Source organism: Aotus nancymaae, unplaced genomic scaffold (assembly GCF_030222135.1).
Source record: "Aotus nancymaae isolate 86718 unplaced genomic scaffold, 86718_ANA_hifiasm-v0.15.2.pri h1tg000021l, whole genome shotgun sequence".
NCBI lineage: Eukaryota > Metazoa > Chordata > Mammalia > Primates > Aotidae > Aotus > Aotus nancymaae.
In genome coordinates this window covers 8,774,113-8,791,695 of record NW_026988433.1, presented here as the reverse complement: position 1 = coordinate 8,791,695, position 17,583 = coordinate 8,774,113, and the positions used below count along the sequence as shown (strand labels likewise).

The window sequence follows — 17,583 nt, the reverse complement described above, 5'->3', positions numbered from 1 at the left end:
CCGTCTTCCCGTGGTGTCTGGGCCTGCAGCCCTGAGGGAGTGTCCGGGCCTTGGTGGGGACTTCCTGAGCCATCTCAGCACCCAGGCCCACTGGACGCTGGCCTGCATCTGTCTGGGTTTTCATGGCGTCTGGTATCTCCTGCACAGCCCTTCCACCTTGGGTGGATTTTAGGTGTTTTTTCAGCGGGGACCTTTGGCAAATGGTGCCTAGAGCTCAGGCTTCCTGGGCCTTCCTGCGCCTTGTCTGCTGCCTGGAAGCCAGGTGGGGACCCGGCGGAACAGGGCTGGCTTAGCCAGCACCCATGCTCCAGGTGTGGCGGTATCCTGAGGGTTTAGCGGTGTCTTCGTTCTGGGTGGACCCAAGAGGGATGCTGGAGCGGGGCTCTGTCACAGCACAAAGCCTTTGCCTCTGAAATCAGCGCTCCCTGCTCGAGGGGGAGGATTTCGCCTTTCCCGGCAGCGTAGTGTGCACAATGCCAGCAGCAGGCTGCCTGTCTCTCCCTCCAGCCCTTCCATGTGTCTGGACAGAAGGAACGCCTCCCAAAACCTTAGAGCCCATGTCCATGTCCCCTTCCACACCGGTGTCGGCCTCTCTCCTCTCCTGTGGCTGCACGTCACCCCCTCTTGTGGGAGAAGGGCTCTGGGGGTTCCTGGACCTCATGGCACTCCTACCAGGCCCAGCACGCAGTAGGTGCTCAACAAACAAACGCCTGCATGCACTTGGGAAAATGCCGGGCTGCAGATAACATCTTCTGGGGTGACAAATGATTTCTAGAAACACAGGGTCACATGGAGTCATGTGGCGGGGTCAGTGCTGCCGACAGTGAGCTATGGGACATGATGACAGGCCTGCCTTGCCACAGCCTTGTTTTCTGAACTGAGTGTCCTGAGATGATGCTTGCTTCTGAAAGGAAGGAGAAGCGTTGTTTTAGGTTCAAAGGGTGTGAGCTGTCCCTCTGTCCTGGGCAACGCCTCCACTCTGACCTTCATGGGAAAGGAGGACCCCCCTCCTGCGGGCCCACCAGCACCCAGTGCCACCCCTGGGCTGGGCACTGTTCTGTGTGGCTGCCGGCTCTGACTCAGCCGCACCGAAGCCTGGGAGGGGGTCCCATCGCCCCACTTCAGAGACTCGGAGGCGGTGGTGGCCCAGAGCAGGAAGTCATTGACCTGAATCACACAGCTTAGTCGCCCCTTACGGCTGCTGCAGCCAATTGCCAAACACAGTGGCTTCAGACTGCACGAAATTGTTACCATCTCCAGCTCTGGAGGCCAGGAGTCCCAGAATAAAAGCGCTGGCAGGGCTGGTCCCTTCTGGAGGCTCAGAGAGAGTCCGTTCCTGCGCCTGTTAGAGTCCGTTCCTGGGCCTGTTAGAGTCCATTCCTGGGCCTGTTAGAAAGAGTCAGTTCCTGCGCCTGTTAGAGTCCATTCCTGGGCCTGTTAGAAAGAGTCCATTCCTGTGCCTGTTAGAGTCCGTTCCTGTGCCTGTTAGAGTCCGTTCCTGGGCCTGTTAGAGTCCATTCCTGGGCCTGTTAGAAAGAGTCAGTTCCTGCGCCTGTTAGAGTCCATTCCTGGGCCTGTTAGAAAGAGTCCATTCCTGTGCCTGTTAGAGTCCGTTCCTGGGCCTGTTAGAGTCCATTCCTGGGCCTGTTAGAGTCCATTCCTGGGCCTGTTAGAAAGAGTCCGTTCCTGTGCCTGTTAGAGTCCGTTCCTGGGCCTGTTAGAGTCCATTCCTGGGCCTGTTAGAAAGAGTCAGTTCCTGCGCCTGTTAGAGTCCGTTCCTGTGTCTGTTAGAAAGAGTCCGTTCCTGCGCCTGTTAGAGTCCATTCCTGTGTCTGTTAGAAAGAGTCCGTTCCTGGGCCTGTTAGAAAGAGTCTGTTCCTGCGCCTGTTAGAGGCCGTTCCTGGGCCTGTTAGAAAGAGTCTGTTCCTGCGCCTGTTAGAGTCCATTCCTGTGTCTGTTAGAAAGAGTCCGTTCCTGCGCCTGTTAGAGTCCATTCCTGTGTCTGTTAGAAAGAGTCCGTTCCTGGGCCTGTTAGAAAGAGTCTGTTCCTGCGCCTGTTAGAGTCCGTTCCTGGGCCTGTTAGAAAGAGTCCGTTCCTGCGCCTGTTAGAAAGAGTCCGTTCCTGTGTCTGTTAGAAAGAGTCTGTTCCTGCGCCTGTTAGAGTCCGTTCCTGGGCCTGTTAGAAAGAGTCTGTTCCTGGGCCTGTTAGAAACAGTCCGTTCCTGCGCCTGTTAGAGTCCGTTCCTGTGTCTGTTAGAAAGAGTCCGTTCCTGGGCCTGTTAGAAAGAGTCTGTTCCTGCGCCTGTTAGAGTCCGTTCCTGTGTCTGTTAGAAAGAGTCCATTCCTGGGCCTGTTAGAAAGAGTCCGTTCCTGTGTCTGTTAGAAAGAGTCTGTTCCTGCGCCTGTTAGAGTCCGTTCCTGGGCCTGTTAGAAAGAGTCTGTTCCTGGGCCTGTTAGAAAGAGTCTGTTCCTGCGCCTGTTAGAGTCCATTCCTGTGTCTGTTAGAAAGAGTCTGTTCCTGGGCCTGTTAGAAAGAGTCTGTTCCTGCGCCTGTTAGAGTCCATTCCTGTGTCTGTTAGAAAGAGTCTGTTCCTGGGCCTGTTAGAAAGAGTCTGTTCCTGCGCCTGTTAGAGTCCATTCCTGGGCCTGTTAGAAAGAGTCCATTCCTGTGCCTGTTAGAGTCCATTCCTGGGCCTGTTAGAAAGAGTCAGTTCCTGCGCCTGTTAGAGTCCATTCCTGTGTCTGTTAGAAAGAGTCTGTTCCTGGGCCTGTTAGAAAGAGTCTGTTCCTGCGCCTGTTAGAGTCCGTTCCCGGGCCTGTTAGAAAGAGTCCGTTCCTGTGTCTGTTAGAAAGAGTCTGTTCCTGCGCCTGTTAGAGTCCGTTCCTGGGCCTGTTAGAAAGAGTCCGTTCCTGTGTCTGTTAGAAAGAGTCTGTTCCTGCGCCTGTTAGAGTCCGTTCCTGGGCCTGTTAGAAAGAGTCCGTTCCTGTGTCTGTTAGAGTCCGTTCCTGCGCCTGTTAGAGTCCATTCCTGTGTCTGTTAGAAAGAGTCCGTTCCTGAGCCTGTTAGAAAAAGTCCGTTCCTGGGCCTGTTAGAAACAGTCCGTTCCTGCGCCTGTTAGAGTCCATTCCTGTGTCTGTTAGAAAGAGTCCGTTCCTGGGCCTGTTAGAGTCTGTTCCTGTGTCTGTTAGAAAGAGTCCGTTCCTGGGCCTGTTAGAGTCCGTTTCTGTGTCTGTTAGAAAGAGTCCGTTCCTGGGCCTGTTAGAAAGAGTCCGTTCCTGTGTCTGTTAGAAAGAGTCCGTTCCTGCACCTGTTAGAGTCTGTTCCTGTGTCTGTTAGAAAGAGTCTGTTCCTGGGCCTGTTAGAAAGAGTCTGTTCCTGCGCCTGTTAGAGTCCATTCCTGGGCCTGTTAGAAAGAGTCCATTCCTGGGCCTGTTAGAGTCCGTTCCTGTGTCTGTTAGAAAGAGTCCGTTCCTGTGCCTGTTAGAAAGAGTCCATTCCTGCACCTGTTAGAGTTCATTCCTGGGCCTGTTAGAAAGAGTCCGTTCCTGGGCCTGTTAGAGTCCGTTCCTGTGTCTGTTAGAAAGAGTCCGTTCCTGGGCCTGTTAGAGTCCGTTCCTGCACCTGTTAGAGTCCGTTCCTGGGCCTGTTAGAAAGAGTCCGTTCCTGGGCCTGTTAGAAAGAGTCCGTTCCTGCGCCTGTTAGAGTCCATTCCTGTGTCTGTTAGAAAGAGTCCGTTCCTGCGCCTGTTAGAAAGAGTCAGTTCCTGGGCCTGTTAGAGTCCGTTCCTGTGTCTGTTAGAAAGAGTCCCTTCCTGGGCCTGTTAGAAAGAGTCTGTTCCTGCGCCTGTTAGAGTCCATTCCTGTGTCTGTTAGAAAGAGTCTGTTCCTGTGCCTGTTAGAAAGAGTCCATTCCTGCACCTGTTAGAGTCCATTCCTGGGCCTGTTAGAAAGAGTCCGTTCCTGGGCCTGTTAGAGTCCGTTCCTGTATCTGTTAGAAAGAGTCCATTCCTGGGCCTGTTAGAAAGAGTCCGTTCCTGGGCCTGTTAGAGTCCGTTCCTGCACCTGTTAGAGTCCATTCCTAGGCCTGTTAGAAAGAGTCCGTTTCTGGGCCTGTTAGAAAGAGTCCGTTTCTGGGCCTGTTAGAAAGAGTCCGTTCCTGCGCCTGTTAGAGTCCATTCCTGTGTCTGTTAGAAAGAGTCCGTTCCTGTGCCTGTTAGAAAGAGTCAATTGCTGGGCCTGTTAGAGTCCGTTCCTGTGTCTGTTAGAAAGAGTCCGTTCCTGCGCCTGTTAGAGTCCATTCCTGTGTCTGTTAGAAAGAGTCTGTTCCTGGGCCTGTTAGAAAGACTCCGTTCCTGTGTCTGTTAGAAAGAGTCTGTTCCTGCGCCTGTTAGAGTCCATTCCTGTGTCTGTTAGAAAGAGTCCGTTCCTGGGCCTGTTAGAAAGAGTCTGTTCCTGTGCCTGTTAGAGTCCATTCCTGTGTCTGTTAGAAAGAGTCCGTTCCTGGGCCTGTTAGAAAGAGTCTGTTCCTGCGCCTGTTAGAGTCCGTTCCTGTGTCTGTTAGAAAGAGTCCATTCCTGGGCCTGTTAGAAAGAGTCCGTTCCTGGGCCTGTTAGAAAGAGTCTGTTCCTGCGCCTGTTAGAAAGAGTCTGTTCCTGCGCCTGTTAGAGTCCATTCCTGTTTCTGTTAGAAAGAGTCCGTTCCTGGGCCTGTTAGAAAGAGTCTGTTCCTGCGCCTGTTAGAGTCCATTCCTGTTTCTGTTAGAAAGAGTCCGTTCCTGAGCCTGTTAGAAAGAGTCCGTTCCTGGGCCTGTTAGAGTCTGTTCCTGTGTCTGTTAGAAAGAGTCTGTTCCTGTGCCTGTTAGAAAGAGTCCATTCCTGCACCTGTTAGAGTCCATTCCTGGGCCTGTTAGAAAGAGTCCGTTCCTGGGCCTGTTAGAGTCCATTCCTGTGTCTGTTAGAAAGAGTCTGTTCCTGTGCCTGTTAGAAAGAGTCCATTCCTGCACCTGTTAGAGTCCATTCCTGGGCCTGTTAGAAAGAGTCCGTTCCTGGGCCTGTTAGAGTCCGTTCCTGTGTCTGTTAGAAAGAGTCTGTTCCTGTGCCTGTTGAAAGAGTCCATTCCTGCACCTGTTAGAGTCCATTCCTGGGCCTGTTAGAAAGAGTCCGTTCCTGGGCCTGTTAGAGTCCGTTCCTGTGTCTGTTAGAAAGAGTCCATTCCTGGGCCTGTTAGAAAGAGTCCGTTCCTGGGCCTGTTAGAAAGAGTCTGTTCCTGCGCCTGTTAGAGTCCGTTCCTGGGCCTGTTAGAAAGAGTCTGTTCCTGGGCCTGTTAGAAAGAGTCTGTTCCTGCGCCTGTTAGAGTCCGTTCCTGTGTCTGTTAGAAAGAGTCCGTTCCTGTGCCTGTTAGAAAGAGTCCATTCCTGCACCTGTTAGAGTCCATTCCTGGGCCTGTTAGAAAGAGTCCGTTCCTGGGCCTGTTAGAGTCCGTTCCTGTGTCTGTTAGAAAGAGTCTGTTCCTGTGCCTGTTAGAAAGAGTCCATTCCTGCACCTGTTAGAGTCCATTCCTGGGCCTTTTAGAAAGAGTCCGTTCCTGGGCCTGTTAGAGTCTGTTCCTGTGTCTGTTAGAAAGAGTCCGTTCCTGTGCCTGTTAGAAAGAGTCCATTCCTGCACCTGTTAGAGTCCATTCCTGGGCCTGTTAGAAAGAGTCCATTCCTGGGCCTGTTAGAGTCCGTTCCTGTGTCTGTTAGAAAGAGTCCATTCCTGGGCCTGTTAGAAAGAGTCCGTTCCTGGGCCTGTTAGAGTCCGTTCCTGTGTCTGTTAGAAAGAGTCCGTTCCTGTGCCTGTTAGAAAGAGTCCATTCCTGCACCTGTTAGAGTCCATTCCTGGGCCTGTTAGAAAGAGTCCGTTCCTGGGCCTGTTAGAGTCCGTTCCTGCGCCTGTTAGAAAGAGTCCATTCCTGCACCTGTTAGAGTCCATTCCTGGCCTGTTAGAAAGAGTCCGTTCCTGGGCCTGTTAGAGTCCGTTCCTGTGTCTGTTAGAAAGAGTCCGTTCCTGCACCTGTTAGAGTCCGTTCCTGTGTCTGTTAGAAAGAGTCCGTTCCTGCGCCTGTTAGAGTCCATTCCTGTGTCTGTTAGAAAGAGTCCGTTCCTGCACCTGTTAGAGTCCGTTTCTGTGTCTGTTAGAAAGAGTCCGTTCCTGCGCCTGTTAGAAAGAGTCCATTCCTGTGCCTGTTAGAGTCCGTTCCTGGGCCTGTTAGAAAGAGTCTGTTCCTGGGCCTGTTAGAAAGAGTCTGTTCCTGCGCCTGTTAGAGTCCGTTCCTGTGTCTGTTAGAAAGAGTCCGTTCCTGTGCCTGTTAGAAAGAGTCCATTCCTGCACCTGTTAGAGTCCATTCCTGGGCCTGTTAGAAAGAGTCCGTTCCTGGGCCTGTTAGAGTCCGTTCCTGCGCCTGTTAGAAAGAGTCCATTCCTGCACCTGTTAAAGTCCATTCCTGGGCCTGTTAGAAAGAGTCCGTTCCTGGGCCTGTTAGAGTCCGTTCCTGTGTCTGTTAGAAAGAGTCCGTTCCTGCACCTGTTAGAGTCCGTTCCTGTGTCTGTTAGAAAAAGTCCGTTCCTGCGCCTGTTAGAAAGAGTCCATTCCTGCGCCTGTTAGAGTCCGTTCCTGGGCCTGTTAGAAAGAGTCGGTTCCTGGGCCTGTTAGAGTCCATTCCTGTGTCTGTTAGAAAGAGTCCATTCCTGTGTCTGTTAGAAAGAGTCCATTCCTGGGCCTGTTAGAAAGAGTCCATTCCTGCACCTGTTAGAGTCCATTCCTGGGCCTGTTAGAAAGAGTCCGTTCCTGGGCCTGTTAAGAGTCCGTTCCTGTGTCTGTTAGAAAGAGTCCGTTCCTGCACCTGTTAGAGTCCGTTCCTGGGCCTGTTAGAAAGAGTCTGTTCCTGGGCCTCTTAGAGTCCATTCCTGTGTCTGTTAGAAAGAGTCCATTCCTGCGCCTGTTAGAGTCCATTCCTGGGCCTGTTAGAAAGAGTCCGTTCCTGGGCCTGTTAGAGTCCGTTCCTGTGTCTGTTAGAAAGAGTCCATTCCTGCACCTGTTAGAGTCCGTTCCTGGGCCTGTTAGAAAGAGTCCGTTCCTGGGCCTGTTAGAAAGAGTCCGTTCCTGGGCCTGTTAGAAAGAGTCTGTTCCTGCGCCTGTTAGAGTCCGTTCCTGTGTCTGTTAGAAAGAGTCCGTTCCTGGGCCTGTTAGAGTCCGTTCCTGCACCTGTTAGAGTCCGTTCCTGGGCCTGTTAGAAAGAGTCTGTTCCTGGGCCTGTTAGAGTCCGTTCCTGTGTCTGTTAGAAAGAGTCCGTTCCTGCGCCTGTTAGAAAGAGTCCATTCCTGCACCTGTTAGAGTCCATTCCTGGGCCTGTTAGAAAGAGTCCGTTCCTGGGCCTGTTAGAAAGAGTCCGTTCCTGTGTCTGTTAGAAAGAGTCTGTTCCTGCGCCTGTTAGAGTCCGTTCCTGTGTCTGTTAGAAAGAGTCCGTTCCTGCGCCTGTTAGAAAGAGTCCGTTCCTGCGCCTGTTAGAGTCCGTTCCTGGGCCTGTTAGAAAGAGTCCGTTCCTGTGTCTGTTAGAAAGAGTCCGTTCCTGCGCCTGTTAGAAAGAGTCCGTTCCTGCGCCTGTTAGACTCCGTTCCTGGGCCTGTTAGAAAGAGTCCGTTCCTGCGCCTGTTAGAAAGAGTCCGTTCCTGGGCCTGTTAGAAAGAGTCCATTCCTGCGCCTGTTAGACTCCGTTCCTGGGCCTGTTAGAAAGAGTCTGTTCCTGTGCCTGTTAGAGTCCATTCCTGTCTCTGTTAGAAAGAGTCCATTCCTGGGCCTGTTAGAAAGAGTCCGTTCCTGCGCCTGTTAGAAAGAGCCCGTTCCTGTGCCACATCTGGAAAATGGGGGTGCTGCTAGCAGCTGCATGCTGGGGTTTTTAGAAGGATCAGATGAGTAGGCCATGTGGCAAGTGCCCAGAATGGTGCCCAGCGCAGTGAAAGTGTTAAAAACTCTCCATCCTCATTGTCCAGGTGGGCCTGGAGGCGGTGGGGAGTGACAGGTGGAGGAAACACCAAGCCGGGCCCGGAGCAGGACTTGGCTCTGAGTTCAGGGTTCCTGCCCTGCCCTCCCTCTACTGCCTCTGCCCGAGGTCAGTGCCCCTGTGGTCACCATGGTTACAGGATTGGCCCTTTGCAGCCCAGGCGTGAGCATCAGCCTGGAGGAACAGGGTCCCCGCCGCCTGCTGTCCCCGGTGGGAGCCAGCTGTCCCCTCTTCAGCCAGGAACCAAGCACCGAGCATCACCATGAGCCAGACGCTGGGGTGTAAAGAATGGAGACCCTGCCTCCCACCTGCGGGGTCTCATGATCTGGGTAGGGCCAAAGAGTGGGGAGAGGGCCGAAAACCTAGAAATAGATGCGCAAGCAAAACCTGCTCAGTGCCATGTCCCCATGACTGCCCCACGGCCCCGGTCCCCAGTGGCCGTGAACCCTGGCTGCCCACGGCTGGCAGCTGTCCCCTTCACCAGAGAGCTGTCCTTGGGGGAAAGAGGTCTTCTTCCTCCAGAAGGTGACTCCCACCCCCAGGAGTGGGGCAGCCAGTGGTGAGCGGCCAGCTCTCTTGGGTGGGACGGGGCAGTCACACTCCTTCGCCCCCGGTGTGATGGGGCCAGGCTGGTCACAGCTGTTTCTGCCTTGCCTGGCTGTCCCCTGCTTGGCCCCTCTCTCCCCTTCCCCTGGGAAGACTCCCACGATAAACTGGTTTCACAAGACTTCCCATCTGAAGTCCCTGATCAAGATGGGAGGAGGCCAGGCCTGGGACCCCGCAGGGCCTCAGCCAGCCCTGGTGCCTTCCTGGAGGGATGGGAGGCGCAGGCCTCGGGGGTCGCTCCTGTCTTGATTTTTAGAATGCGTCCTTTTTATGTGATCTTCCGAGAGCTGCTGTAAAAATGTGCTGCAGACTGGGTGGTTTGAAACGATAGAACTCTATTCTCGAACAGTTCTGGAGGCCGGAATTTCCAATCCAGGTGTGGGCAGGGCCACACTGCCGCAGAGGGCCCCGGGGGAGGGTTCTTCCTGCCTCTCCGGCTGCTGGTGGCTGCAGGTGTTCAGTGTTCGTGGTTGCGCCCCAGCCATTCCCACCTCCACGTCATCCCTGTGCGTCTGTTCGCTCTTTTCTTGTGTGTGGTGGGGGGGACAGAGTCTCACTGTGTTACCCAGGCTGGAGTGCAGTGGCATCGTGATCTCAGTTCATTGCAACCTCCGCCTCCAGGGTTCAAGTGATTCTCCTGCCTCAGCCTCCCTGATAGCTGGGATTATAGGCGTGCACCACCACTCCTGGCTAATTTTTGTATTTTTGGTAGAAACGGGTTTCACCATGTTGGCCAGGCTGGTCTCGAACTCCTGACCTCAGGTGATCCACCTGCCTCGGCCTCCCAGTGTTGGGATTACAGGCGTGGCCTCCGCACCCGGCCTGTGTCTGCTCTTCTTGTAGGGCACCAGTCTTTGGCGTTAGGGCCCGCCCTCCTCCAGGATGAGCTTATCACAGGAGCCTCAATTCCAAATAAGACCCCGTCCGCAGGGTCTGCGTGGACATGGGCTTGCGGGGACCGTATTTGACCCACGCTGCGCCTGTCCTCGGAAAGCCACCTCTGGCTGCATTTTTGGTGTTCGTGCTTTGACTCGACACTCGTCTCAAGGACCTCTGTGGGTCCATCTCATGCCGCACCTTCCGGGGAGAGGGTCTGCAGGTTTCAGACCACATCGTGACCTCCCTTGGGTCCCTGCCTGTCGAAGAACCAACCCCCTCGTAACTAGGAAGTTACCAGGTCAGCGGAGACAAAGACAGTAAGAGACGAGTAAGTGCACGTAAAGGCGGGATCCCAGGGGCGGGCGCGTAGGAGGATGCGCAGGCCCGGAGCAGGAGTGCCGGAGACCCACACTATTACCGCGTGTGTAAACAGAGAAGCCTGAGCTCAGGGATGTGGGGGTGAGAAGGAAGCGAAGCATCAGCAGATGATCTCTAGCTGTGGTGGTTTGGCATGTCCTTGGGAGGTGCAGAGCATACTCCCCTTTAGATACAATCAGTAAATAGATGAAAGGCTGCAGCCAGAGCCAGCAAATCTGGCCGCATTTTGCTGCCTCAAAGTGGTCTTCCTTGCTTTGAGGACGGAGCATGGTCTTCCATTAACTCCCATCCTGTGCGTGCATCAGCCTTCCTCTCCACACCTGCCTCTACCTCAAGCACCTCCAGCCCTCCCCTTCCCGACACAGGCAGACAGAGCCGGGGGCAAACCCAGGGCCTGCCCAGCCAGTGGCCTGAGTGGCTCTAGGGGAGCAGGGCCATTGGTGGGGACGTCTTGGGGCCTCTTCTTCGAGGGTCTCAGCATACAACGTGCAGTGGTCATTTGGGGCTGGGCTGGGCTGGGCTGCCGGCGGGAACTTCACCCACGGCCTGCCTCCCCCCAGGGCAGCCGGTGCCGGGCGCTTGCTGTGACAGTGAGTGTGTTCTGGACCCGCCCTGGCCAGCAAGACAGCTGCCTGCATGTGGCGGGTGGACTGAGGATGGCGTTTTTCATCCTGCTGAATTGTGATGGATTGAAGTTGACCGGCCCCACGCGGCTAGTGGCCTCTGTATTAGAATCCCTAGAGCCCACGCACGGGGGGAGGCGGGGCTGAGGGTGTGCGGGTGTCCTGGGTGCTGTTTGTGGCTGTGTGGCCCCGGTGCCTAATGGGGGACCCCAGGACACAGTAAAGTGCAGGACCTGTGGCCTGTGGGACGGCAAGTGAATTTCACCCCTAGATCACATCCCAAGTGGCACGGCACAGGGACGCCCTCCCGGTTACCTGGCAGTGAAACCCCTTCTCATGCCGCAGCACCCTGATGACCGCGGCCCTCCCCACAGATGGCATCTTAGTCCATTGGCGGGACACTGTTGAGAGTAGTGGGGACGCAGGGCCTCCGTCTACACTGTAGCAGCAGCACAGAGCGCAGGGCCAACACACAGTAGGAGCGCAGTGAGTGCGCTGGTGGAAGACCTCTGGTGTGTCCGCAGGCATGTCTTCACACGTGCACTCCTGCGTTCTCCGGCGCTGTGCTAGCCACATGCTGTGGTCCAATCTGCATGACCCCAGTGAGGAACAAGATACCTGAAAATAGGCGGGTCATTTAAAGCCCTGCCCTTCACCTCCCTCAGCCCTTGGTGCGGGCATGTGTAGTTCCAGCAGAGGCCCTAGGGAGCAGCCTTGCAGACCCCCTGCTGTCCCCGCATGGGCGAGTCAGGCGAGGGGAGGCCGCGTCACACACAACCCCAGTCTCCGTGGCATCGAAGAGCAGGGCTTCTCTCTGGCTCTCACCACGTGTTCCTGTGGGGTGGCATGGGTCGGCCATGACTTGAGTGTCCCAGCAGCACCCAAGGAGAACATCTAGGGCAGCCTTAAATGGCTTTAGGGGCCGGGCGTGGTGGCTGACCCCTGCAATCCCAGCACTTTGGGAGGTCAAGGTAGGAGGATGACTTGAGCCCAGGAATTTGAGACCAGCCTCGACAGCATAGTGAGGTTCTGTCTCTGCAAATATTGTCTTTTAAATTGGCTGGGGCACAGTGGCATGTAGTGCCCGCTGTGTGGGAGGCTGAGGTTGGAGGATCGCTTGAGCCCAGGAGTTCGAGGCTGCAGTGAGCCGTGATTGCACCACTGCACTCCAGCCTGGGTGACAGAGCAAGACCGTGTCCTGGGGCAAAAGAAAAAGGGTTTTGGAAGCAAAGCCTCCTGGCCCTGCCCCGGGTGAAATCTCTACTTCAAGGTCTCACTTCGCTAGGCTGGCCCTGAAGGACCCCTAAGTGTAGATGGACAGGGCTTTTCTTGGGTTGGTGGCAGACGGGGAAGGCCCACGAGCTGAGTCTGTCGGGGGTGGAGCTCTTCGGGAGGGAAGAGTTGGGGGAGGGCAGCGTATCACCGAGTTGGCTTGAGGAGAGACTGTGGGGAGGCCTGAAGCCTGCGTTTCCAGAACCAGTTTGAGGCTGAACCAGCAGTGGGCTGAGCTGGGGAGGGGGAGGTTGACCCGAAGGATGGGTGGGGTCCTTAAGCCACTTCCTAAGCTCCAGGCATGGGACATGCCCTTGAAGGTCTTTGCTTCCACAGGGAGTGGAATTTTCGGTCAGATTTTAAAACACACCAGAGGAAGAACTTCCCAGCGTGGAGCTGTGGGGTGGGCTGGGGAGGGGAACAGAGAGTGCTTTCTTTCTGTCTGTCTGAAGGGGCTCTTTCTGAAGAGGCTGCGGATGGCTTCTTTTCCCATGGAACTCTCTTTCCCCACCTTGCCAAGATTCTTCTAGCTGAAAGTGACAGAAAGGCAGCTCAAATGGTCCGAAGCCTCAAAATGGATTTGCTGGTGCTCACAAGTTAGGAACAGCTTCAGGTGTGGCTTGACCCAGGCATTTGAACAATGTTGGCAAGACTTGATCTTTCACCGTCTTTGACCCCTGCTCTCCTCAGTGTAGCTCTATTTCCACATGGTTTCCACCCTCCCGCTCCCACATTCTTAGCTCCCTCGGTGGGGGGTGGGGGGACCGTCCCCACAGCTCTGGAGGAAAACCTGGGCAGGGCTCTCACTGGCCCAGTGTGGGTTACACGCCCACGCCTAATCCAGTCCTTGTCCTCGGGGAGACGCGGTACCATTTCTAGAAGAGGTGGATGCTGGGTAGGCCTGCCCCGCCCTCCCGCAGACATGTGCCATTCTGACCGGCTTCCCATGCCCTCTACAGGCCTGGCCAGCTCCCACCTGTGTCCCTCCCTGGCAGGTGTGCCACAGACACAGGTGTGGCGGGGTCTCTACCCCCTGGAGGTTGTCCGAGCCTTGGGTGGCACCAAGAAGGGCTGGGAATCCTTTCTCCAGGCTGAGCATGGTTTCAGCCCCACGCAGAGCACAGAGGGGATCCCAGTTCTACGGAGCTCTGACCCGGGCTCGGGGTGGGTGTGGCCTGGAGGTTGCAGCGAAAGGCCATGGCGTGCCCCTTTTTGAGAACTGGGGGGCAGGCTGGCGGTGGGGAGCTGGGCAGACCCCCGAATGCCTGGATCCCAGGGAGGGGCTCTGAGCAGGCTTCCTGATGGGCCCCACAAACAGCTTCCAGACCAAGCCAGGGCCACAGGGTTTCAGGTGGTCCTGTGTGCCCAGCAGGGAGCGGAGGCCACTGCGACAAGGGGCTGCATAACCCTGCATCCCTGGCTCTCCCCACAGGCCCCCTCCCAGCCCCCACATCACCCCGTGTCTGAGATGAGGCCCCGGATGCTGCCGGTGTTCTTCGGGGAGAGCATCAAAGTGAATCCGGAACCCACGCACGAGATACGGTGAGTGGGCTGCTGGGCTCTGTGCCGGAGGAGTGGGTGGGGGTTGGGGGCTGGTCCTGACTCTCTTGTGGGGTGGGGGTGGGAACTAGGCCAGGCTGGGGGGCCCAGGAGGCTCCCTACTGTCTAGGCAGCCCCTCTGGGTGCTGCGTCCTGGGGAGGATGGCCGTGTCCTGGCCAGAGACAAAACTGATTTTAAGACTCTGACCCCAAGGGACCCTCTGTAGCCACCCCACACCCCACCCCAGGCCTATTCAGACATTTCCCCATTTACCTTCTCCTTTTATTTTAAATCCAACATCCCAGAAAATTTGGAAAATTATAAACATAACCTCTTGAGCGCCCTAACTCTCCTTCCCTTTTCCTGCCAGATTTTTTTTTTTGAGACGGGATCTCACTGTGTCACCCAGGCTGAAGTGCATTGGTGGAATCATGGCTCACTACAGCCTCAGCCTCCTGGGCTCAAGCAATCCTCCTACCTCAGCCTCCTGAGCAGGAGCTGAGCGAGCCCCTGTGCCTGGCTCATTTTTGTATTTTTTGTAGAGATGGGGTCTCACTATGTTGCCCAGGCTGGTCTCCAACTCCTGGGCTCAAGTGATCCTGCCTCAGCCTCCCAAAGTGATGGGATTACAGGTGTGAGTCACCGCACCTGGCCCCTGCCAGATTGTTAGGTGTTCACAACCAAACCACTCAGGCAACTCAGGACCCCTTTCCGCTCTGTCATCCATGTGTTAGGGGGACACTCAGCTGCTCCATGTTCTTTGTGACTATAACTTAGGTTCTGAGGCCACCCATGAGCTACTGCACTGCAGGTGTACTGGGTGCCCTCCCAGGCAGATGACATCTTAGGTGGCATCTGAATTGAATGAAGGTGCTCCTGCTTGGGAACTCACCACATCTGAAGCTGCTGGGGCTCAGGCTTCCCGGAGGTGGAGTGTGGGGTCCGAGAGTCTTGCCCATGTATCTGTGGGGCTCTCTCTATCCACCTGTCCCTGTCGAGTGGGGCCAGCCGAGCGTCAGAGACCTGCTGCCTGCTGCCCTCGCCAGCCACGCACGTGGTCCCAGGAGACAATCCCCAAGCAGCCCAAATCAGATCACCAGAAGCCCGGCAAGGGTGGAGGACGGATGCCGGGACCCTCGGGACCTCTGAGCCCATCACACGGCTTTCGTGGGGATTCAGTGCGGAATGAGATGGGGGGACTCTCTCCTTCCCAGAGCTTCCAGTGTGGTTTTCTAAAGCTCTGGACGTGGAACTGGGGGTTGCTGGTCAGTCACTCATCTAGGGGTGTTGAAGCGTTTGGGAAATGTATTTTGATAGAATTTCAGACTTACTGAAAGGCGGCAGGTGCTATATCGTGCCCTATTTATTTGAGAGGAGATTGGTGACGTCCTGCCCGTTAGCCCCCAGATACTCCTAAGAATGGGGACACCCTCTTCCATGGCAGCAGCACAGCTGTCAACATGAGGGAAGCGCAGGTTTGACGCCAGCACCTGACCCACACGGCCCGGCTCGGTTTCCGCCATCCGCCCCACCAGGCCCTCTCCTGGCTTACTCTCTCCGCAGCTCGGGATCAGCCGGGGCGCTGCACTGCATCCAGCTGTCTGGCCTCTTTAGTCTCTGTGCAGCCAGAACAGTCCCTCAGCCCTTCTTTGACCGTCTTGACTTTGACATTTCAGAGCAGCCCACACCCGTTACGCTTCAGAGCGTCTGCCCCGGGCCCTCCGGTGTCCATGGTGCGGGCAGGCCACTGGGCTGCCTCCCCTTCCTGGGCTCACTCTGTGTCCCCCCTGCCCTTTCCAGCTGCAACTCTGAGGTCAAGTATGCCTCGGAGAAGCACTTCCAGGACAAGGTCTTCTACGTGCCCGTGCCCACCGTCACGGCCTACAGCGAGACCATCGTGGCGGCGCCCAACTGCACGTGGCGGAAGTACCGCAGCCAACTGACCCTGGAGCCGCGCCCGCGCGCCCTGCGCTTCCACAGCACCACCATCATCTTCCCCAAGCACGCCAGGAGCACCTTCCGGACCACCCTGCACTGCAGCCTGGGCCGGCCCAGCCGCTGGTTCACCGCCAGCGTGCAGCTGCAGCAGTGCCAGGACCCTGCCCCCAGCCTCCTGGGCCCTGCCACGCTCTGATGGGGCTGGGGCCGGCCCAGGGTGCTGGAGGGGCCGGGAAGATAGAAACGATGAGCTCGGCCTGGCACTCGGGCAGGGGGCAGGCGGGGACGCCGCCCGGCCAAGGACCCATGTGGAAGGAGACAGCTCCCGCTGCCTGCCCAGACCCACAGGCTGGGTGGGGTGTCTCCTTGTTTCGGTGTCAAGGACTCAATAAAAGTACCTGTTTTCTTAGCACTTAAGCTGGAAAGGCAGTGGAGGCACGCGCTGTTAGGTGGTGGCCACCTCCAGGGTGAGGGGAGAAGAATGGGTCCATGGCGTGCCCTTGAAGCCGAGAACCACCCTGAGCAGTGCCAGGACAGAGGCATCCCAGCCTCAGCTGGTGGGGGCGGCTGCAGCTCCCCGAGAGCCCTGCCACCCTGTGTGTCCCAGGCTGGTGGCCGAGGCTGTGGGTAAGGGAAGGGGGAGCCTCTCTTCCCTGCTGCTGGCCTGGGGTGTGTCCCAAACAGGCCTTTCATGCGCGTGCAGGTTGCACCGAGAGGTCCGGAGCCATGGCTAAGCCACCTCTGGCAGATTGAGCCAGGAGGTTGGGCAAAGGCTGGGTGCTGATGCCAGGGCTGAGGTTGGTTATACTGGGGGCAGGGAACGCCTAGAAAAACTTTGAGCTGTGGCCTTGCCACTGTCTCGTGCCCTCCAGTGTTGAAGATTCGGGACACTGCCCATCTAAATGGAAAGGTTGGTGCTCAGCCTTTGGAGCCTCACCTGCAGGGCGCCCCCAGCTAACACCCGTCCCTGCACCGCCTCCAGGACTAGAACCCTTGATGTCAAAACCAAAGTGCCCAGCGCAGGCGGTGAAGCGCTCGGAAATGCTGCCACCTGTGAGGGGCCGGGTCTGAACTCGAGGGAGTCGGAGCTCAACTGTTGGTTTAAAGAGACACCAGGGGACCGGGTTGCGGCCCTCAGCCTGCGTTACTGTGCACGATGGATTCTGTAGTGACAGCGTGTTACTCCTTCCTGCCGCAGACTCGCCCCTGCCTGTGGGATGTCGTGGGAAGAACGAAGCCTGGGAGCCAGATGAAGACTCGGCTCAGGGCTCCCTGGAACAAGCCAGGAGGCACGGGGCGTGGGGAGCTGGGGGAGCCCCCCAGGCTGCTGAACAAACACCCCGAAGCCCGCACCTCTGCAGGGTGCCGAGGAGATGCCCCATGAGCCTTCCTCCCCCTCAGACCTGAATGCACCCGCAGTTGGGGGCTTCCCTGACCCTCCCCTGATAACCCCCAAGAGGGGGAGGGGAAGGTTCCCTGGGGCTTGAGACCTCTCTGTCGGGGGTGAGGAGGGTGATTCCGTTCACATCCGGGAGAGGCAGAATGACTGATATATTTTTATATATCTATACAGAGAGTGCAGTTTCTCTCCAGAGATGCTTTCTGGTTAACAAAGGAATAACTTAAATCAATTGATTATCTCAATAAACTGTGCAAACCCAACGCAACTTCCTTTTCTGTCTGTGAGACCCTCACATCCCACTGGGGTTGGGGAAGGGGAAGATGGGTCTCCAGGCCCCTTTTCCTGTGTGGCCATGAAAATCTGGACACCAGAGCTGTGCCCTGGGGCGCCGGCCGCGGAGGCCATCAACAAGGGAGAACTTAGCCCCCACCCCCCCGTAGACAGCCTCAGGGTACACCGGCTCCATCCAAGAGCTGCTCAGGAAGTGCAGGGACCTGGGCCTCCCTAGGGACTTGCATCTGGGGGGCAGTTCCTTGGATGGGCCTGGGCATCTGCATTTTTGATGGCGCGCATCTCCTCAGCTCCGGCAAGCCCCTCAACCCACAGCGTCCCTGGAGAGGCGCCCTGGCTGCCACCGCAGAGCGGCCGGCTGGGACGCGACTTACCATCTGTTTCTCTCCTTCTCGCCCTTGGAGAGGCCCCTGGGGCTTCATGGAGATCGTGAGTGCGTTAAAGGGGACACTGGCAGCCAGGGGACAGTGTCCTCAATGAGTCAGACTGGAAAATCAGACTAGAATTCGCCCCGAGGCTCTGGAGTTGGTGGGGGCAGAGGACAGGGCGTGTATTTGCCATAGAGACTGCTGGAGACAGCTCCTCCGAGGGGATGGGTCACAAGAGTGCCGTGGTCA

At 56.5% G+C, this 17,583-nt stretch overlaps 1 protein-coding gene across 3 annotated transcripts in view; it reads left to right on the top strand.

The window, feature by feature from the left end:
* The window catches only part of RFLNA (refilin A), a 323,776-nt gene extending 306,841 nt beyond the window's left edge, over positions 1-16,935 (top strand). For 2 of the 3 annotated variants that reach the window (XM_064379609.1, XM_012447127.2), the window contains 2 exons: positions 13,228-13,337; positions 15,136-16,935. In XM_064379609.1, coding sequence (XP_064235679.1) covers positions 13,228-13,337; positions 15,136-15,469 — 444 coding nt within the window. In that variant the 3' untranslated portion in view covers positions 15,470-16,935. Of the gene's footprint in view, positions 1-12,217; positions 12,409-13,227; positions 13,338-15,135 lie in introns of those variants that run through there. The other variant, XM_012447126.2, reaches the window with a different exon arrangement.
* Positions 16,936-17,583: the final 648 nt, after the last annotated feature.